Consider the following 23492-nt stretch of genomic DNA (forward strand, 5'->3'; position numbering starts at 1 on the left):
ATAGCACCCTATTACCCCACTAGAACACTGCGCTCCCAGAATGCAGGCTTACTTGTGGTTCCTAGTGTCTCCAAAAGTGGAATGGGAAGCAGAGCCTTCAGCTATCAGGCTCCTCTCCTGTGGAACCATCTTCAAGTTTGTGTCAAGGGGGGCAGACACCCTCTCTATGTTTAAGAGTGGGCTTAAAACTTTCCTTTTTGATAAAGCTTATAGTTAGGGTTGTCCTCTCTCTCTCCATTTGTACGCATTCATGTACCATTAATGCATGTTACTAACTTGACATCTTCCCTGTAATTTTGTGCTTTCTTGTCTCGCACGAGACCTTCAGCTGTGGACCAATGGATTTCCAGTGTGACACCCACTGCTGCTGCTTTTATTATTAGTCAGATTTCAATTATCTCCTCTTCTCTCTTTCCCTCTCAATCCAATTGGTCAAGGCAGATGGCCGCCCACCTAGAGCCTGGTTCTGCTTGAGGTTTCTTCCCATTAAAGAGGAGTTTTTCCTTGTTGCTGTCGCCAAGTGCTTGCTCATGGGGGAACGTTGGGTCTCTGTAAATTAAAGAGCACAGTCAAGAGCTGCTCTATGTGAAAAGTGCCCTGAGATAGCTTCTGTTGTGATATGATGCTATATAAATTAAACTGACTTGACTTCACATAAATGAAAAAAACAAAACAAAAAACAGAAAGGACTTTTTATGAACTATGGGGGGAGTGAATGTTGTAATGTGAATAATCTTGAATGTGAATGTTATTTTCTTTATTTTTTTCAGTCAGGCAGTCAGTTGACTACCATGGGGGGCTTTGTGGGGTCCTGGAGCTAAATGAACATCCTGGACTATGAATCATTTTTGGAAGCCTGACATTCAGTAATGTTGAAAGATATCTACTTGATTTGACTCATTTGGATGGCTGGAGCTTCATATTAGCAACAAATAAACTTTCAAATATGATTTTGTACAGAAGGAGGACTGTGGATTTTGTCCCTCATCACTTATATTGTAAATGCATTATGAAGGAATCTTCTAATGGTCAGTATGAACAGGAGGAATAATTGTGGCAAGAAAAACATATTTCAATGTTCATTTGGGCTCCTGACTGTTGTTTTAAGACAGACTTGAAACTTTGTGAACACGTCCTTTAAGCCCTTATACATGGCAAGATGGTAATAACACAGGAGCTGCATTCTAATTGAACAATGACTTAAAAATACCAAAAGACTTGAATCTGGCCATCCACCTACATGTTCATTCGTTTTTTTGTATTTATTCATTTTATTTATTTACACTCTTCTTTATTAGCTTTGTCTATTTTAAAAAAAAAATCAAGGGCCACCACAGGATGTGGCTCTCATTGTGTCTTCTGGACATGGCTTCTCTTCCCAAACAGACTTCAAAATGGTGCATTCAGGTCCTCCTCATGTTCTAAAGTCATATTTTTCCATATTTATAACATAACCAGGACGTTTCAACAGCTGACAAAGTGGTAAGTGCCAGTTGTCTACAAGATGTGAGATTTCACTTGAGCACATGGTGGACATTAGTTATCAACTTAATGTCAATGACCCCATATAACTTTTTAGTAGTGAACAACATGAGCATGAATTTATGTTATCAGCCTGCACCTTGCACTGGCTTTTTCATTGATCCACTTAATGTGGTGTTTTTACCAGTGAGTGATGATAACTTGCAGTAAACTCCTTGTATATACTGGTATGTTGTGATATTTCCTGAATTCAGTAGACGACAATATATATATTTTTACATATATATTTCAACCTATTTATTTTCATTAGAAGTTGTTTGTCTCTTGTTTTTTTTTCTTCTCTTTTTTGCTTGCTCCCACTATTATCATCACGGATACTATTGTGAGAGAGCATCACATGGTTTACATATTAGCAGTGGTGGACACTAACTAACTACTCAGTACCCAAGTACTGTACTTAAGTAATTTTTTCAATTTTATGCTACTTTACTACTCCATTTCTTCTTTCTGCTTATACATTAATGCATCAGTAAAAATAATAAAATGATAGGCTAAAATATATAACTCTGACCAAGTATATTTTCTTGCATTATGAGTACTTTTATTTGTGATACTCTCAGGCTACATTTTTACCAATAATAAACTTTTAACTTTTTAAATAACTTTTATTTGCAATGACGTAGCCTATTTCTAAACTGTGGCACTGCAACGTTTACTTAAATAAAGTATCTGAATACTTCTTGTGCCCTTGCATGGTCTGTTGTTTTACATGCTGTTGTTGTTTCTAATGTTCTATGTCTTAACGTTTTATTCTGGGTATAGTCAAAGACTCATTTCCACAATGATCGACAATAAAGATTATTGTAGTATTATCATATTGTAGTTAAACTTGGACAGCACGTAATCTTCTACACCAGCACACGAAGTATTGCAACTACGAAATCACTGACGTGTCGTCTTGAATTGCTGCTATACTTTCTGCCACCAGATGTCACTGTGCTGCTGAGTTCAAAGCCCGAAACCTCATATATTTTAGCGACAGGAAACAATACTCCATGTTATTGTATTGTAGTCTGGACAGCAATTTAAGAAGTAAATAACTGTATAGTCCGTAGCGCTTAATTCCTGTCAAAAATAATACACACCAGTCAAAATGTACTTTTCGACCTAAACCCTCTGAAACAGAGCACACAATAAATTCGGATACCCGAACGTGGAGTTTACGAGGAGACCTCGAAGGCAGCACCGGTTCTCTCATTTATTGTATTCGATGTATAAAATGACCTGTCTTCTTCCAGCAGTAATGTAATTTACTGTAGCTAAAGCTTTGATAGCACTGTCCCCCAGCCTGTTCAGATGTTGGACTTTTCCAGACGTCGACACCACGAGTGGAAGAACAGCAGCACAGGTTGTAACTTAGCCAAATGCTACCTAGCTAACATACACTGTTAGCATCTGAGCATCTCCAAGGTCCACTTCAAAGCATCACTGAATCCCACTCACAGACTGTATTCAGTCTATGGTGCTACAGAAAGCAGCACCATGACCTCAGCTTCCACTAAAGTAAGTCCTCTAAAGACATGAACCACTGAGTTGTTGTCTGTCGCCGCAGAGTGAAGTTAGCCCTGTCTGAATAGCATCCAATTAACTTGTAACGTTACACAAACAAATGAGCCGCTTCAAGTTTTCCAGCTACGAAGAATATCAGTCAGTGTTGTGAGATGGATTCAGGAAAGTCAGAGACTTGAATCAGTTGTTTGGCGAAACGGTTCTATAAAACATATTCTACTGAACGACTGGGATGTTGCTGTTGGTTTTGTCTTAAAGGATAGGTTCACCGTTTTCAAGTGTGTCTTAAAACAACAGTCAGGTGTCCATATGAACAGTGAAAGGGGTTTCTTCGCTGTAATTATTCCTCCTGTTCATACTGGATATTAAAAGATCCCCTTCAAATGTGCTTTCAATGTAAGTGATGGGGGACAAAATTTTGAGCAAAAAATGCATTTAAAAGTTGATGTGAAGCCCATATGAGGCTTCAGCAGTCTGAGTTAGTCACATCAAGTGGATATCTACCACATTTACATTCTTTTTGGCATCAAATTCTCTCTTAGTGTTTCCTCTGACAGTGTTTCCCTGTTGAGCATACAGTCAGACAGAAGACAGTAGTGTTCTTCTGACAGATTGTGTTTGTCCCTCTACTGTTTCAACACGACTCCTGTGCATAGAGCCAGCCTCATAAAGGAATGGTCTTCCAAATTTGCTGTTGGGGAACATAAACCCCATCCAGCACCAGTCAGACCTTATCACCACAAATGCTCTTGTGTCTGAATGGTAGCAAATCCCTGCAGCCAGGTTCCAACATCTGCTGGAAACCCTGAAACCAGCAGAGTGGAGGCTGCTGTAGCAGCAGATTAATGAACATGGAATCAGAATAATAGTTTTAACTATCACATATGGGTGGAATGTTTGGATGTCTGCATACTTTTGGCCATGTACTGCATTGCTCACACTGAGTGTTACAGTGTGTGTGTTTGTGTTTTGCACAGGTTGGGGAAATCTTTTCTGCAGCTGGAGCCGCCTTCACCAAACTAGGAGAGCTCACCATGCAGCTTCACCCAGTGGCTGACTCCAGTCCTGCAGGGTAACACGCACACATGTAGACACACAGACTATACATGTATAAAATACATGGTGAATTCAATAGCAAAGTTTGCGACGACACTTTGTATTCAACCCAACCGGTCAAAGCAGATGGCCGCCCACCAAGAGCCGGGGTCTGCTTGAGGTTTCTACCCGTTAAAGGGGAGTTTTTCCTTACCGCTGTCGCCAAGTGCTTGTCATGGGGGAATTGTTGGGTCTCTGTAAATTAAAGAGTACAGTCTTGACCTGCTCTATGTGAAAAGTGCCTTGAGATGACTTTTGTTGTGATATGGCGCTATATAAATAAAAATTGATTGATTGATTGATTGATTCAGTGGATGATAGCCTACAGGGATCTTGTGAAGACTTGATGATCATATTTATCTCCGTGCATTCAGCACAGACAGGTCTAAGCATATATGTAGCCTAATTAAGCATATTTCTCTCCTTATCAACCTTATCTTTCAGTTCAACAAGGAGGCACTCCACTAAATTATTTTGTCTATTAACTTGTCTGTGCTGAAAGTGGTAACATGTCCTGTTGTGTTGGTTGACTTCTGCTGCATTGTAGCAAATATTTGGCCATTTTTAGAATAAAACATATAGTGGTAAGGAATGCCAGTTGGACATAAATCAGGGACATTGGCCTCTTATTAGATCAGTACTCCTGTTCAGCACCAGATCAACTAAACTAAACTAAATATTATTATCAAGTGATGGTGGTTGTGTTTTTAATGTGTATATATACTGTATAAATCATTTCATATCATATATCATTGCAGAAAATAGCTTGCAAATTATATGTTAATACAGTGTAATTACACTACCACTTCTTAAACTTTATTGAGGATCAGAAATTTATTGCAATCCAACCAAACCTTTTTCATACATGATTTTTATAAAAACCCTCCAGACCAAAAAAACAAACAAAACAAATATAGTGCAAGATGTTGTTGCAGGTTAATTTTCTAATGATCAACTAATTAATGATGACAGCTAACCTGGTATAAATACTAAAGTCAGGTTAGTTCCCATCTTCTCTCCAGCGGTCAGACGAAGAGCACAGTGAAAAGGAAGCTGTATGAAGATGGTGCGCTGCCAGCCTCCTCCGACGGGCCCAAGAAGGTTATCAAGAAAGCAGTGGCCGCCGTCACCATGGCAACACAGGGCACTCCAACCGTCATCTCTGTGCCCACAGCGCAGGTTGTCGTGGCGTCGGGACTACAGCGTCCAGCTGTCAGCCGGCCCCCCATGAAGAAACAGAAGACTGCAGGTGAGTGAAGCACCACTTTACCCGACAAACTGATACATGCAAGTCAGCGTGATACATGGATTATACTTTCACTTCCATTGTATTTGGCATTTACTATGGAAATAGATGTTGATTTTCCATTGCTGTGAGCATCACATAAGAAATTCCATTCTCTATTCTCACCTCTAGTGTACTGGGGTGAAGGCAGAAATCTCAAGAGACAAATATCTCAAAACCTGTGAAAATAAAACCACTAGATGTAACACAGAAAATACATTTTCTTTTCCTTTTTTAGTCATTTTTAGTACCTTTTGGATGGACTGGGGAGTGACAGGCTGCAGTGTATTTTAGGAGCAAACTGTTTCACCTCTGTGAAGTCCCAAAACACACAAATACAATCCCAAATATGAACATACATCAGCCCAAATCTGCTGACAATGCTAGAGAATATCTTTTTACTGGCTGAATTTATAATTTATCTTACAAAACACGCAATGAGACAAAACTCTGGTAGCTTATGGTACAGTAAAATATGTTCGCATTATTACTATATTTTTTTTATTATTTACTCAATAGATTAGAGAGAGCGCCTTCAGTAGATGGATATATTTCCATGCACTCTGTAGTGTCACTACTGGAAATATGGTGAGACATTGCATTTAAGCAGCAAAAGTGAAATCTCGTTGTAATAATAAACATAATACAAATAAACGGAATTAGAAGATCCAGAGTTTGGTCCAAAGTCTCTGATGTGTAGAAATTACCCTTAGATCCTGACCTGTCCTGCCACCGTTTTGGGAGATTTACATAATGAATGAAGTCACCTGTTGTACCATGTGTCTTAACCCTAACGCCCTAACCCCTAACCCTAACCCTAACCCTAGCCCTGACCCTGACCCTATAACCCTAACCCTAGCCCTAACCCTAGCCCTAGCCCTTACCCTGTCCCTGACCCTGACCCTATAACCCTAACCCAGGACCTAACCCTAACCCCTAACCCTAACCCTCAGTTTGGGGATGCATGTATGCTGCAGCTCTGTGAGGGCTACAGATATGTAATACACTCAAAGGACAAAATCCTACATACAGATAGCTGCAACAAACAGATCAATATTGATGTTTCTGTAAAACCTATACAGCTGTATTTTTCATTATGAGAGAAATGTAACATCCTCTACCCTTAGACCCTTGATTGTGAATAAAGAAAAACTCCCTAAAAAACTTTCAACCAGGGGAAAAAAATGGAAGAAACCTCAGAAAGAGCAACAGAGGAGGGACAAAATTATAAATTATAGATGGACTTATAATATATAAGAATCTGATCAGGAGGTTGTCAAGTAACTTCCAGGTGTCACCAAAACAAAAAATAGGATATGCATAACCTCCATCACCACAGAGATCTTTTTTTTTTTTTAAATTTAAGCATTTTTAACTGAACTTTTTTTTACATTGTTCACTAATAATACAACACATTTTCATCTCTCTGGTGTGTGTGTGTGTGTGTGTGTGTGTGTGTAGATGTGACACTCAGTGCTTTGAATGACTCGGATGTCAACAGTGATCTTGTGGACATCGAGGGACTGGGTGAAGGATCCAACTCCAAAAAACTCAACAACTTTGATCAAGGTGAAGTCCATGAGGAACTACTGAAACACACACACACAGGGGTTGATTCAGGGGAAGTTCTGACAAGGACTGTGGATCAAACCTCAATACTATTTTTGGCACTGACTGACATGCATGGTCACCAAATGTTGTCATCAAATGATTGATAATCTTCTTGACTTTGTCTTTGATCGGATAGATCCTGATTTAAATCAACAGTTTGTCATTTCTACTCTGTATTTTTATATAGACAGCATTCTTGTATCGCTGCTTGTGCTTAGACAACATTTAACTTTTGCTTCTTCCATTGTTATCAAAGGTATCAAGAAAAGTATCATGTTTACTGTTTGTACTCTCAAATGACTAAAAGTTGAATGCTTAGCTTAAAGTCCCCACCTATGGATTTTTAATGTGATTATAGCATCTTTTAGTAGATCTTAATCATTGAAAAGGTTCTATAGACTCAAATATTTTTTACACAGGAGCTTTAATTAATGGTATGTGCACGTTTACGTTTGTGATAACACATAATTCATGTGTTTAAACATGTTCAAAGTGTATATTTGGTGATGTTCAGTATATTTCGTCTTGTCAACAAATCCCATGTGCAGAGCCAAACCGCAAAGTGTTGTGTATGTATCCAAAGCCTGATATATCTTCTTTGTCCAAAAACTATTAAAAACGCATCAATGAACCACACCACTGCCAGAAACGCTCACTAAAGCACTAAATGTGGATTAATCTGCGGCCGAAGATAGTACCCAACTAATGCATTTTTCTCAAATTTCTTCCTGTTTGATAAACGTTTCCTAAAAACTACAGTGACCATCTGTTTTAGGAAGTTAGTGTAAAGAGCCACAATGGACATGAGCTTTATTGTGTTTGTATCCTCGATAATTTAATTGAATTGTACATCAGGACTGGGTGACTGCAGTCTTGTATGTACTTTTATGGTTTTATAAATCCAGCTAGACAGGTTAAAGAAGTACTGAGAGATGGACTAACACACTGTTGGTTTGGTTCTGCCTATGGGTTTTATTGACAGTGAGAAAAATATTGATTAACACCAGACTTTACAAATGCTGTTTTTGTGTGACTCCATAGATAACCTAAACCTGGACTCCAGCCTCATCATGAATCCCAGTGACCTTCCTCTGCTGTCCCGTTGACCTTTCACTTCCTGTGGATTTCATAGAAACGATGGACAAAACTATGAAAATAAGACACAAGTTGTAATAAACTGGACAGAAGATGCTGAGCACCAGAGTAAATATAGCAGCATTGGATGTTGTATTGGGTCACGCACAACTCCTATCCTACTTTTCCTTTTTACCGCAAGACATTTTAGTTTGAGATCATTTCTCTTTCTGCTAATTGATTTTGCTTTGAAGGAACATCCAGGAAATCATAAATATAGAAGACGGTATCCAGTGAGGAAGCTGTTCTACCATTCATACTTCCTGTGTTTCTTTAAAGAGAAGCCAGGAAAATAGAAACGACCCAGCAGAAGCGTTTTACAACGCCTGCATCAATGAGAAGAAACAGTCCTGCTTTGCCTTTTTTTTCCACCTTATCCAGATGCACCCATGTTTCTAAAAGATGGCTGTTTAGGATGATAAAACAAATATTTGTCTGTACTAGTTTATAGTATTTCATGTTCAGTTCAGCAAATGATCGTATTAGCAGATATGAACGTAATTCTCAGTGTAGAACATTAGAGTAGTTAGAAGTAGAACAAAGACATTTTGGATTCATGTATGAGTGATTGGTTCCAGTATATTTTCAGTGTGAATTGTCTAAATTCCTTCCTTCCTCTTAACTTGCCAGCTAAAGTGTGTTAGAGGTTATAAGAACACAGAGGGTTAGATCATACAGTTGATACTCTCTGTGTCATTCAAGGAGAAACTAAATAATGAGGATGTGGCTGGTATTTTGAGATATAATTATCTAATTTTCTTTGGATAAAATATGTTTTTATGGTGATGGTATACATTTGTAAGACAGAGAGATATCAAAATGGCAGAAACACATATGAGTAGGTACTAGGTGTGGACACCAGTTATCCTAACTTAAACCTACAAGCTTTTTCTGGAGCTTTCAACCACATCGTAAAGTCTTCATTAGTGGGTGGAGTTGGCCCAGGTGTTATGTGGAGATGGCATCATCTGCTGATGAAGACTGCGAAATGTGTGTGAAAGCTTAGCGAAAAGCTAATACATTTTTCCCCCCCTTCCAAATGAAAGAACAATGCTTAACAGCATTATTTTTCAAGAAAATAATTTGGAAATATGCTCCTTTACTGTCTGACAGTTAGATGATCAATATCAATCTAATGTCTGTGCCTTAAGTATGACGGCAATTAGCCTAGCTTAGCATAAAGACTGGAAACAGATGGAAATGGTTAGCTTGGCACTGTCTAAAGTTCAAAAGTACACCTACCAACACCTCAAACCAAAAGGTCTTAAATGTTATTAACATTATTACTTATTAATCTCAGCTTCTGTACTTAAGGAATAACCATGGCATGAGGTCTGACAGATTAATTTAAATAATGTGCATAAAGACTAATGGGAAATACTCTCTTGGCTCTGTATCATGACATCAGTTCATCTGTGTGAAAGTGAACCCACATTTAAGATCATGTATTTCCATGTGGACATCCTATAGCAATAACCCATAGTTATACCAGACTTGCATATAAAACATAATGAAGGAAGGTGAAATGCCGTAACAGGTGAGCTTGTAGTTTCTTCTGTCAAACATTTTTGCCTGTTGCATTCAACATCATACATATTTGACATTACTATTATTATTATTGAGGCAGCCATTGGCTTCCATTTATTTCAGTTAATGTGAAGCTGAAGTTTGCCCGTCTATCATCATGTCTGCTTTAATTGTTGTAGTTATCATGAGATAGTGACACATTCATAAGTATAGTTAGACTAGACAAGTCTGCATTACATTGAAAGTTGAATGGTATGGGAACAAACAGCATTAATGATAAATTACTATCAGAACAACACAGTAAAGAGTTTGGGCAAATATTATAATGTTTTGCTAAAATCATGACAACTGAGCAAATTCCACCTGCTGATGAAGACCTTGCGATGTGGATGAAAGCACTGGTAAAGCTAGTGCAGATCTTAATTTTAAAAAAAAAACCTAAAAAAAAAAAAAGCATTTAAGCTCCCATGCGGTAAGATTTTGGTAAAATATTAACTTGTTCATTTAAATTTGAATTTATTGAGACATTCATATTTATCTCCCAGCCCTGTCTATATTATTCCACATGAACATGATTTTGACAACTATTGCAGACATCATGCTCACTGTGATAGCAGATTTCATGAATTCATTTCAGTGGAAAATGGTTGGTAGGAATGTATAGTATAGGTTATTAGTTTTAAATTGTGGAAAACATACCAAACCAGTGGTGGTGTCCTTTAAAGGTTGACAAATCCATGTTGAAGTGAACCATTCTTTAAGAGGGAGTGATTAATAGATTAATATGCTATTTAATAAAACCGATTTGTAGATTGTACTGATGATTTTTTTTCTCATCAAACTACATTCTGTCTCCTAAGTCATCTCCTCGGCCCAGTTTGGCCCACCTGCGTTCGCATTTTCAGTCACAATTTTTATCTGTATAGTCTCTTTTTCTGTGAGTGCAACAATTTGAGATGCGTCCTTTTTCTGAAGTTAGGATTTCACTTTAGGATTATTTTTCCTAAGTGAAAGTGGCTTTGGAAACCTGCCACTTCAGCTCAGTTTCATGCACCTTTATTAGTTAAGTATATAAGAAGCATATAAAACATGAATGGGGCAGACACTTTGTTTTCCAATATTAAGCTTTTATTAATAGTATAATAGTATCCAACAAATCTTGATAATCCTTCAAAGACCCACATATTGAACTAGGTCATATTTAATAAGTTACACTGTACAGATGTGTTTTTTTTCCGATTACAAGAAAAGTCTAAAATGTACAAATATATTTCCTTATTTGTTGGAGGAGGAAGATGTGGGTGAAGAGGCGTGTGTGTCTGACAGGAGCAGCACATATCATACTGGCAATACAGAGAGGAGAAATACCAGTAATGATGTGCTGCTACAGCCTGACACACTGACTGCTATTCTCAAAACACACACACACACACACACACACACACACACAGAAATCAAAGAATATCCAGACACAAGTACTTGTTGAATAAGTACTGAGGCAGGCTTGGTTAAGTTGGTCAGTTTATTAGCAGCTTTCTGTGTCTGTGAATGTGCTGTAGTGTCTTCCATTGGCTTCACACAGCTAAAATCATATGATCAGAAATACAAAGCAGGTGAATCATAGACACAGACTACATTTAAACTAATATTCAGTAGGGCTGCACAGTTGTCCACTATTTAATCATCTACGTCTTTTCATTTATTTGAACCAAAACAAACTTTCTGTTGAATGTTACTGGCCAGGTTTGAATGGATGGAAGTTAAAACTGAAACTTTTAGTGCATTTCTAAAAACCTTTAGTGATGACTGAAGGGATCGGATTTCCTCTTTTTGGCATTTACGGAAACTCCACTCACGGTGACGGTGTGGCCGTCAGCATCTTACAGGGAGACTTTCACACATCCACCTGCTGAAAAACAACAATAAAAAAAAAAAAAGTAGCACAGGTTGTCAGACATGCTCTGCGTTTGAGTATCAGTATTCTGTGCTCGTGTTTAGTCGTGATCAGGACGGCTATATACTTACAAAGATGTAGAGTACAACACCACACTTATTGTAGAACAGATAAACTCCACTAGTGGCAACTAGACACCTTTTACGGAAATAACCTGACATTTGCGGCTATTTAATATGCAAACATTTCAATGTAGTGTGTCCCTATTTTAATGTTTCATGAATTCAAGTACTCTGCAAAGCATAAGGATATATACAGAGCCCGGCAGGCTCTCATTAAAAAAAAAAAAAAAAATCCATGCACACAATGAAGTTACTTACAGTTAAAAAAGTCTCTGATATTAAGAGGAACTGATGGAATAGGTTGGTGTCTGTGCTTTGCTATTAAGATGGCTACAAATACTGATTTTTTTAAATACTATTTTATTAACCATTTTAATATCGCTATGGCATTTACTGCATCTGTCCTTGTCCCCTGATCACTTTTTAAAAAAAAAAAAATATTGTACTACATTGGACGTTCTTTCAGCAATACTGATCAGCACTTTGGGCTGCTTTCAGTTAGCAACTACACAGTTGGCTACACAACAGTGCAGAGTTTACTTTAGATTTTTTGGACAGGCATACGTGGATATACCGGAGGCTGTTACAGAATGCCATTTATTTATACCCACTTCATCAACGCATGGATTCAAACTGAATACTGCAAAACCTGTCCTTTTAATATAGTGACCTTTAGCCAATCAGAACAGAGTATGAATTAGACACTATCAGTCATATTTGACAATTATTGCATACAACATGTATTATAGTATTTGAATAATTTTTTGAGAGCAGTTATAATTCTGTGCTTTCAATTGGCTGACATGACTATTAAATGCTAACTGATATTGTATTAAACTGTTCTCTCAGTATATTACTCCCTGCTTACAGTTTATTCATCCATTCACATGGATTTCCACAGCAATATTTTTTTTCTACCGTGCAACCTCTGGATGGCTGCTTAATAACTCACTAAGAAACGTGTGAACAGAAACGTGCACTTTATGTTCTAGAAATTGTTATTTCAATAAACTTGACCATATTTTGTTATTTCACCAGTTACTGTTCATAGTTCATGAAAATAGAATGGCTTTATGGGAGGCATGGCAGAAAAAGATTGTGTAACACTGTATTTTAATAGTGAATGTTAATGAGAAAGAAATCTCTCTCTCTTTCTATAAATACACACACACACACACACACACACACACACACACACACACACACACACACACACACATATATATACATACATATAGATACATATATGTGTAAATGCCTTGTCAGGAGACTTTTTTGTTGCAGTGTGGTGGATAAAGGATTTGTCCACAGTTTACACACTTACTGACTGACACGGGCCTGATAACATACATTAAGCATAAAAATGTGACGCATGTGAAATAGTGAAAATAGTGAAAGCTACTGTTAAAAATATACACTACTGGTGCCAGAACACCAGCAAACGGAAACAGAATTTCAGTACTGATGATTTTTTTTTTGATTTTGCTAAGTAGAACATGATTTTCTACATTTTTTTTCTTCTCAGAGAACATCTTAGAGAATGTGGAGCACACTCAAGAGTGCGGATGTACTTTACCATACCCACGCTTAATGTGAGCTGATGTGTCAGAGGACACGGTGATGATGCTCACACAGAGCAGAAAAACCATCACATTTACACACACTCATACATGGACCGAGGACTTTTAAGAGGATAAAAGAAGCAACAAGGAGTTACTGCAGACACAAGTGTAAGACCTGAAGTTTGACTGGGAGCGGTTCCCACTATGTTGTTGGGAATCCCAGGGCTCACGGTGGCAGCACATAATGATTTGGAGTGATTCAGCATATATCTGCAAAACATGATGTGCTGCTAGAGCGTACCCTGGACACACTGAGACCAAGAGTCCATCAGATTTACTGCCTCATGCTGCACACACTCAAAAGGGGAAAACACACCAGTTTAACACCCAGACACAAACAGGGGGAAATTCATGTGTTCTGATGTTTTTCTTTTCATCATTTTCCTTGTTAATTTAGGTACAAATGAATTCATCATCTCTTTAATGTACACCAAACATGTCTTCATGTGTATAATAGCTACAAGTTGCTTAAAAATGCTTTTTTTTTTTTCTTTTAGCAGCTGCTCACTTCAATCAAATGTGTAACAGTTTGTAGTAAATAACTGAATTCATTTCAATATTGTGAAAAAAAACACCATTGAGCAACACATGAGTTTTTTCAGTGTTGTGTATCATTTGTAAAGGAAATCTAACACAAACAAAATGGTTGAGGGAGACAAAATGGAGGAAGAGGAAAAGAAAAAAAAAGAGGAAGCAGTAGAAGTGAAGAGTACACCAGAAACACTGCTTATCTGCTTTAAGAATTACTGCAGAAAAATGCAACAAAGTCTGCAGTTATGTTCAGACCTATTATAGAACTGGATTAGTTATATGGGGAATACCATATTCTCCTTTGTCTCCTTTCTCTCATTGTGTAGAAAATGTTCAGTGAGCAAAAAAAAAAAAAACTCTCTTTTTCATTTCAGGCATATTTCACATGTTACAAAATTTCCTTTTACTCTTTTGTAAAGTTACACTGAAACATACAACAAAACAAATACAATTAAATATAATTACAATGTCATTCAGAGTATGAAACAGCAGATTTTGCCTGAAACAACTGGACAGTTGGAAAAAAAAAAAGCCTCAAATTTCAAGGACACAAGTCAAACATCTTTGCTACTAACTCTGATGAATCTATACATGAAGCTACATCATATCTGCTGACTGCAATAATCCAACATCTCACCCAATTTATTTTAAAACAAGTGTGAAAAATCAGCCGATGATTCTTATTTGACTAGTTAACAAATCAGATCAGCTTTAGTGTCATATTTCTTGATATTAGTGCCTTTATTTCAACATACTAATGATTTCCACAATACTGATGGAAATTGGAAGCAGCTCCATTACTGAAATCACACTACATTAGCATATTTCTTTTCATTTAAGAAAATTTGATTTATGATTTCGATTTTATTAAAAAAAAAAATGTACCAAACAAGTGTTGTTTTGGAACTGTGAAAGAATATTCTTACATTATTTGTCAATCTGCTGTGTGTCACTAACTGCCACACAGAGATGTGGACACATGTGATGAGGCCAACTTCTGTTTTCATTCTCTAAAACTCTCTAGAGTCCTCTGGCCATAAAAGAACCCTAAAGACAGCAGGATTGTAATGTCTGCTGTTAAAACTTCATACATATCAGCCTTGTAAAGTACATCAACTGCTATTTCAATAAGTCAAAATCAACCATGTGAAACAGGTTCAAATAAAAAGGAAGAGCAGATGGAGTTTGTAGCAAAAAGGAATAAAGATGAAGACAGAAGGTGTGATCGGCTGAACAGCATCTTACCTGCAGAGGGTCACACACTGAACACTTGAAAAGGGAAAAGATGAGTTAGTGTGAGGGGGGGGGGGATGATGAGAAAGAGCAACATGTTGTTGGAGAAAGATCCAACAAGTCAGAGTGAAGGAATCATCCTAACCTCCACACAGCTGAACACACTCTCCATCACAGACAGATACAATCATTATTTTCTTTATTCACTGATCCATCTGTTCACTGATTCCTTTCTTGATCGATTGATCATTTAGCCTATATGTCAAGACCCTCAAGTAGTTCAAATAACAACTTCAAAAGCCCAAAATATTAAATTCTCAGTGATATGAAACACAAAAAAAGGAGCAAATCCTCACACCTGACTCACATGATTAGTCCATCATCAAAACTGTCATGTGTCGCAATTTTTTTTTTTGTCAATGAAGGAATAATTTCAGAAAACAACAAACCCTGTAATTAATCTTATCATATGTTATCACTTGTGATACCGATTGATTACACGAGTGAGCAGCCATATTAATGCCACAAAAACCAAGCGGACACCTGAGCCATGAAGCCAACAGAACTACAACCAAACAACACCAACAACAATCACAACACACACTGATGTGCTACATTCAGTGTAAAGTTAGGAATGAAGTGAGTAGCTGTTTTTCATTGTCACCAGTGTGGAATCTGTTGTGCTCTGGTACATAGGTGTGTATGAGTAAGAAGAAGAATATAGAATGTACAACTATAAAACAGGGGGAGGTAATATGGCTAAAAATCCTCTATCAGCCAATATGTCATTTTATATCACAATATCCATATATATCCTGATACAATTCATTTTCTGCATGAAAATTCACTCAGAAATGAGATCAAATACCCTGTGAGGACTTTGTTTTTATTTTGTGAATTAAATATCTGACTTTATTTCATTAATGTAAAAATGCAATGATTTGAATCAGTCCCTCCATCAGCCACAATGCTTTCATATAAAGGGATAGATAGCTGAGTGTTAACAGTATGATGGTTGACAGATTTACATGTATCAGAGTATATGTGGTCATTCCACCCAACACTACTACAAACTGATAACTACAGTAGAGCTACGACTAATGATTATTGATTTCATGTCTTTTTTTTAAAATTCATCTACAAAATATCAGAAAATAGTGAAAGATGTGAGTCCAAGGTGACGTCTTCAAATGTGACTTTTGTCTAACAGTCTAAAAAGCCAAAGAAGTGTTTGACATTTTTACTTGATAAATGACTGATGAATAATCCATTATCAAAAATTGTAGGCGATGCATTTTCTGTTAATCTGCAATCTTTTGCACACTTCATCATTTCAGTAACAAACTACAGTGTATATAAGGTGTAGCAGAAAATCTGGAGATGTGCTGTACAGGGCTGCACCTAACAATTATTTTCTTTTTTGAGTGATCTTCACATTTTTTTTTCCGATTATTTAATTAATTGTTTGCTCAGTGAAATATCAGAAAATAATGAAATGTGCCCGTTATAAGTTCCCAGAACCCAAAGTGACACCTGAATGTCTTCATTAGTTTGACTAACAGACCGAAACCTCCAACATTTTCAATTTCCAATTATATAAAACAGAAGAGCAGCAAATCTTTACATTTGACAAGCTGGAACTACAGATTATTTGACATTTTTGCTTAAATATGGCTTTAAAAAAATTACCTATTTATCCCATTTGTTGCAAGTTAATTTGTCAATTGACTAATCAATTAACTGACTATTGTTTCAGCACTTTTTTATTTATATATAGTATATGTAATATGTAACAAACCTTGAATTGTGGTTTCACTTTCAACTAAAGTAAAATAAAGTTTGAGAGCAGAGGAGAGAATCATGGCCTGTAAGCACCACACCCACCCTGGTGTACTTTAAGATTTTTACTTTCAGAAAAGTTGAGTTTGAGTGATAAAAATGCTCAAATACATCAAATGCTCTGACACTAATTAAATATTAGAAAATCAAATACACTTCAAAAAAAACATATTAGGAATTTAAAAACGGAGGCCAACATTTAAGAGAAAAATGAACTTAATGAAGTGGAAAAAAAAAGGCATTGTAAGTCATAGTGAGCCTCCCACACTGCTCACACTGAGCCTTGCACAAGCATACGACCACTCAGTCAATCAGAAAGGGAAGGAATGATAGAAGGTGATCGGATTTAAAACAAGAGGTCATAACAGCAGGGAGAGAGAGCAGCGACAGACGGGCGTTTAGAGTCAGACCAAAACTTCCAGCCTCATTCAAAGAAAAAAAAAAAAAAAAAAAGAAGAAGAAGAAGAAGAAGAAGCATGAAACAGAGAGAGAGGTAGACTGAGGAGGGGGGTGAGAGAGAGAGAGAGAAGGAAAAAAAAAAAGAGCGCAACTAAAATTGTGGTGGAGGGGAAGGAAGAAAGAGAGAGAGAAGCAAAGCAGAGCTGTGAAAAAGCTCCTCTCTGTGGCCTGCTGCTCTCTCTCCATTCACAGCAACAGAGGCCATTTTAAACGCTTCAGAGAAAAAAATAAAGATTCACTTACCGTCTGCTGCAGAGATCATAAAGCAAATGAATGGAGCACTAACGAGCCCTAACTACTAACTCAGAGAGAACACTGCTGGTCATCTGAACACAAGTCCATCCTCACTTTGTGTGGATGCTCTTAACCAAAAAGGCCAGTATCACCAATCACACTAACTAGTCCACAGTTAAAACTAGTCCTGAAAAATAAAAAATACGCGCACATGCACACACACACACACACACACACACATACGCACACACGCACACACACACACGCACACACACAGACACACACACAGACACACACACACACGTACGGACGCTGCACTGAGGCTACAGGATTACAAAGATATTCAAATAAAAATGAAAACAGGAAAAACACCAGGACTAAAAACGTCACTAAAACACACATATGCTCCATACAAACACATATCAATGGGAATATACCCAGTCTACTATAGTGACAGGGAGAGCAGAAAAAAGGCCTGTTAGGGATTTCTGGTTGCTCCTGCTTCTGTTCCTAGTAAGAAGGGGGGGGTCTGTGGGGGGTTGGGGGGGATCTGGTCCCAGTCCCAAAAATTGGCCCCCCAAAAACTGAGTGTCCCCCCCCTCATCCTTTCTTCCTGGCCCTTCACATCTTCACCTCCTAGCTATGTGAGTGTGTGTGTCCCAGTCCTCCTCAGTGCTGCCTGCTGCCTCGCTGGAGCCCCAGCTACGCACACTGAGACAGTGAGGAGGCTCAGTAGGCATAAAACCTAAAGGGCTGCAGCCTTTTTCCCCGGCCATCACTTTCTACAATACAAATCAACATTTTTGGGGGCGCCGAAAAATCTGAAAAAAAATCAGGGCGGCCCCCAGGGTGTGTGCAAGACAGGTGTGAAAGGAGGGGTCTGTTGGTGCTACCGCTCGTGAGTTAAAAATTAATTTGTGGAAGGCGAGGGGGCTGCTGCGCTATGCCGAGCGCTGAGTTGTAAGCCTGCCAAGCTGCTCGGCTGACAGACTGAAAGAAAAAGACTGAGGAGACGGGGAGGGAGGAGAGGGAGGGAAATAAAATGAAGAAAGTGTGGCTGTGGCTCCACGCTTTCATACACAGGGTTTAAGAAGTCTGCTTTCAAGGGTAAAGTTGCAAAACTAAAACCATAAACCACAGCAAAGCTATGAGGAGAGCGAGTTCGACCGGCCGACTTTTATACACAGAAACACAAAATGAGAGGGCTGAGCAGAGACATAGGTGGACTGGTATTAATGCAGAAATATGTTGTTAATTGCACTGATGGCTGGGCTCAGTGTCTGCTCCACTCTCTCTGTATTTTCTCGTGTCATTTGGTCATGAGAGGGGAGTCGACAGGGAAGGAGGCCGGCCCTCAGACTGCTGAAAGTGCTGCTCTCAAACTACACTGCTTTACCAGGACACAGAAGCTCTGCCCATCCCCTTTCTGTTACGCATGCATGCGTACACACACACACAAAAATAACCATATAGTGCACAAAGTGAAAAAAAAAAAAAAAAAAAGACCAAGGCTCTGCTCTCAGTGTGGTGGTTGAATTCTGACTTGGAAAATCTACTGTAGTACTGAGTTTAACACTAGTTAAACCACAGTAAAGCTTCCAGGGAGACCCAAAAATATGGAGCTTTCTGATTTTACTGTAATTCCTTTCACAAGAAGTGATCTCAGTCACACATTATGTATTAATGACCACCAGGCTCCAGACTTACACATCATAATGTAAGACATGACATTAGTACTGAGCATGGTTTCTTAGACCACCTATGGAACCTCTATACTTTTGAGCACTGCCCGAATTTTAAACATAAAGTTTTTCTAATCACACCTATAAGTTTTAAGCTTCTTAGACTTGTTCATTTCTTGTTTTAATCAAATATTTCTTGATTTAATTCAAAATTCTATTCTTTTTTTCTGTAGTTTTATTTAAGTGAACATCTTTGTACGTCTGAATGTTAAGAACATTAAAGACTGATGCAGCTGAGAAGATTAAAGTAAAGTCAAAAAGAAAAAAAAAGGGTTTTGTTGAAAAACAGGTGTCGACTCAACAAGGTAAGTTATAGAAAAATATATTCATTTGTGTATCTGTGCTGAAAATCATTTGCACTAGTATCAACGTATTTCATTACCCAGCTGCTCTAGTGCTGAAAAAAATAGTTTATTAATCAACAGAAAATTAATTGGCAACACATTTTTAAAAGACTAATTATTTATGTAATTTATCAAGCAAAGATGTCAAAGACTGTCAGGTTGAAATGTGATGATTTGCTGCTTTTCTGTGTTTTATATCATTGTAAACTGAAGATATTAGAGTAGAACAAAACAGCAATCTGAAGATGAAGAGAGGAGAAGAATTTTTCACTGCTGATATTTTATAGACTAAATGACTAATCAACTGACAATGAAAATTATTAGTAAAAGAGACGGGTACTATAATGGCTCTGAAAGTGAACATCCTTACGTAGGTAAACTGGTGGCATCATAAAAGCACATGTAAGTTGATAAATATTTTTACAAGTAATATAAAAAAAGACATTTCATATTTTGTATTTGGACGGAATGTTTCAGGAAGGATCAGTGGAGTTCTGGATCACTTGAAAGCTAAAATTTCACTCCCCTACACCAGATATTCTCATATTCAGTGCAGATAGTTCTCATGAATCATGTCAAAGAATTAAGATAATTCTCACAGACTAAATTAATTTGGCAACCTACTCTTTATCACCTCTGAATGATTTATGTAGCGCTGCAATAAAAACATCAACTTATCAATTAGTCAGTTGACAGGAAATAGACTGATGACAGTAAAATTGCCACACATTTGCTTCTCACAGCTATTCAGATATGTATATATTACCTTCTGTTTTTTTTTCTGATTGATCTAATTTTAAATTGAATAGTTTGGGGGTTTTTTTTTGGATTATTGGTCAGACAAAGTTAACTCTTCAAAGACATCACCTTTGTCTTTTGTAATATGATAGATTTCGTTGATAACTGATGATTATTGATAATGCCTACCTATATCACTTTTAGATTTTTGGATGAAATCTATTCTCCAAAAATAATAATCAATATATTAACTGAAAATGAAAACAACTAATAGTTGAAGCCCCTGAAATGACAAAGAATGTAATGATAAGTACATTTTTTGCCAAAATTCACTTCATCTGAGCACCTGTTTCAGTTGTATTCAACTATATTATCACAGAATGGGAACTGATTCTCAGAAATATTTTACAAGAAGACACAAGAGAGGTTCAGTTTGATTACACTTTACACCTCACGAGATAATTCACAAAAAAGGGTTTGAACAATAAACCGATATTCAATATTTAAACATTTTTTTCAAGGCAGATGTGTGGCATTACCTGCTCTCGTTGTGATATATCAAATGTAGGTGAGACACGGTGGTAACTCTAATGTAATGACACTGTATATTAAATGCTAACAACCAGAGTCCTGAATTATTAGGAGGGAGGCGGGGGCATGGAGGAATATGTATACATGTGGATGGATTCTGCATTGTCATAGCATATTATACCCCCCCCCCCCCCTCCCCCCCTCCTCCCCTCCCCCCAAGGGGACCCATATTCATCATCATATTCCACCACTCATTCTTATGTATTCTAACAAGGGAAGATAGTGGCCGCCTGAAAGACTTGCTGAAGTGCCTGTACTAGGTTGTGGTTGGGCCTGAACTAAAAAACTCTGTTATGTTTTTAGTAAATGACAGCTACACTATTTTCATGTTGCTGGAAAATTCCACTAGCAATACAGCAAAATATACAGGCCTAGAGAGCCAAATCTTCATATTGTTCTCTATATTTTCATATGTTTATGAAGGACTTTTTTAACTAATGAATGAAGAAGTCTTTTTTTTATAATTTAACACCAACCACTGTACCAAATTGGCAAGAAATCAACTGTAACGTTTTACTTTAATGTATAATGTGATATTGAAAAAATGTAAACTAATATAGATATAGATGGCTTATTAGCGAAATTATCAACAGGATAAAAAGTCGATAAGGGTGGCTTGTGTTTCGATAACTGCACCTGGCTGCGACATTGTATCTAACCGAGCTGCGGATATACTGTCCACAACCTTCTAACAATGTAATGGCATCATGACAGGGGCGAGTCCTCGATAAACCGCTGAGTCAGACCTGGTACATTCTCGTCCTAGCAATCATTCTACATAATGTAAACGGGATTTATCTAGTTTTTGTCGGTGCCTTTAGTCTCAGATGTAGTTGCGGGTTCGTTTTAATATGGTTAAAATCAAATTTCAAAGCGTATTTAGTCGGAGTGTACGGCCGGAGTGGGTTGGGGTCTTTGGGGAGGGGGCTGTGACTGGGGGGAGTGTCCGCTTCCTCAGTTATCTCTTAACTCTTTTGTACAGAAATATAAAACAATTCCTCCGATGTTAACGTAAGCCTATATAGAGAAACGATTTTTTCAACCCACCTGCCTCAACGAAGAAAAGGATAAACTAGCAGCCGTGTGTCCAGCATTAGAGCCGTGCAAAGCTTCGGTTGTAATTAATGCGAAACAGCCTTTGTTTCAAACTGTAGTTCGTTGATAGCCTACTATGCAGGAGGTTACACGGCAGCTTCACTGTAACTTACAGCAACTCCAAATTCAATCAGAAGCAGCTCAGTTTTTCCCTACAGCTAATTATAAAAAGCCCCAAAAGTTACTTACTGGACTACGACTACTAGTAAAAACAAAAATAAACGTATCATTTCAATTATAACAAAAATATATAAAATATTTAATGACTGAATTGCTTACCTTCCGAAGAAAAAACTGTCCAAAAGAGAAGGGGTGTTAAGATATTCCTCGTCTAACAGTAATTATGAAAAAGAGAAATTAAGTGGTGTGTAACTTAAATGTGTTTGAAGACGGACTAACTGTGTCAGTGCAGGATTTGAAAGTGGCGCCAACAGCTCTGTTCCTCGGCTCCCCACACAGCCGTCACACACACAAAAAATAAATAGAAATTTCAACGCGCGCGCAGCAATATTTCACTAGTATCAAAATGTGCTTGTCGACCAGCCCAATCGATCTCTGTCGTTGGTTTTGAATAATATCGCTTCTGTGATTTTTATTTATTTTTTATGTTAAATTAAAATAACCGTCACAGACTTTCACATTGCCGCGGTGCAGGACGGGATATGTGCAAGGCGGTTGTGTTTTGAATTTCAAACCGGTTAGAGCCCCGCGTGTGTGTGTGTGTGTGTGTGTGTGTGTGTGTGTGTGTGTGTGTGTGTGTGTGTGTGTGTGCGTGCGCGCGCACGTTGCGACAGTCTGTACTTGTCAAGTCAAACTTTATTCACTCGGAATAGCACAATCAACAAGGAATTTAAACAAGAAAGTGCTTCAAACATGACATTTGTTTGAAAGAATTTTAAGCTCTCCTATGTGGCAACTGGAAATTCAGAAGTCATGAGAAGCTTTTACAGGAATAGATATAGCCTAGATATGTTTTTTTACTAACCAGTAGCCTTCCTATTATATCAACATAAAGTTGATAAAGTGCATATATCAACACATACACCCACACCCACACACACACACACACACACACACACACATACACACACACACACACACACACACACATATATATATATATATATATATATATAATAGTATGTGTACAAGTACACACATACATAATATACATTATTATATATTAGTGTATTATATTATATTATATTATATTATATTATATTATATTATATTATATTATATTATATTATATTATATTATATTATATTGAATTAAACTATATTATATTATATTAAAAATGATTATACCACCCTCTTAAACATGATTAGCCTATTCAGATTCAGAC

The 23492-nt window shown here is 37.4% G+C and overlaps 1 protein-coding gene and 1 long non-coding RNA gene across 3 annotated transcripts; one reads left to right on the forward strand and one right to left on the reverse strand.

Moving 5' to 3' along the window:
• The first annotated feature begins 2510 nt into the window (after nt 1–2510).
• Nucleotides 2511–9559, forward strand: LOC122973843 (chromatin complexes subunit BAP18-like). 2 transcript variants are annotated; one of them, XM_044341613.1, is made up of 5 exons: nt 2511–3045; nt 4029–4123; nt 5151–5395; nt 6893–7000; nt 8084–9559. In XM_044341613.1, exons 1-5 carry the CDS (start codon nt 3025–3027, stop codon nt 8146–8148), a joined length of 534 nt encoding a protein of 177 aa, XP_044197548.1. In that variant the 5' UTR covers nt 2511–3024; the 3' UTR covers nt 8149–9559. The 2 variants fall into 2 exon arrangements, with proteins under 2 accessions (XP_044197548.1, XP_044197549.1); XM_044341614.1 differs by having other exon boundaries at nt 2513–3045; nt 5169–5395.
• Nucleotides 9560–9973: 414 nt separating this feature from the next.
• On the reverse strand, nt 9974–22759 carry LOC122973844. Its single transcript, XR_006400149.1, has 2 exons — nt 22427–22759; nt 9974–11612 (listed from the first exon to the last, which is right to left on the reverse strand). It is a non-coding gene; the product is annotated as an uncharacterized LOC122973844 (long non-coding RNA).
• Between the last annotated feature and the right edge of the window lie 733 nt (nt 22760–23492).

This window comes from Thunnus albacares, chromosome 22 (genome assembly GCF_914725855.1).
Source record: "Thunnus albacares chromosome 22, fThuAlb1.1, whole genome shotgun sequence".
NCBI classification, from domain to species: domain Eukaryota; kingdom Metazoa; phylum Chordata; class Actinopteri; order Scombriformes; family Scombridae; genus Thunnus; species Thunnus albacares.

What these genes read in the sequence shown, in the direction of transcription:
- LOC122973843 (XM_044341613.1), top strand. Translation starts at nt 3,025, where the DNA reads ATGACCTCAGCTTCCACTAAA. An exon ending in GAAGAAACAGAAGACTGCAG is followed by an intron (nt 5,396 to 6,892) that starts GTGAGTGAAGCA and finishes GTGTGTGTGTAG; the next exon opens with ATGTGACACTCAGTGCTTTG. An exon ending in ACTCAACAACTTTGATCAAG is followed by an intron (nt 7,001 to 8,083) that starts GTGAAGTCCATG and finishes GTGACTCCATAG; the next exon opens with ATAACCTAAACCTGGACTCC.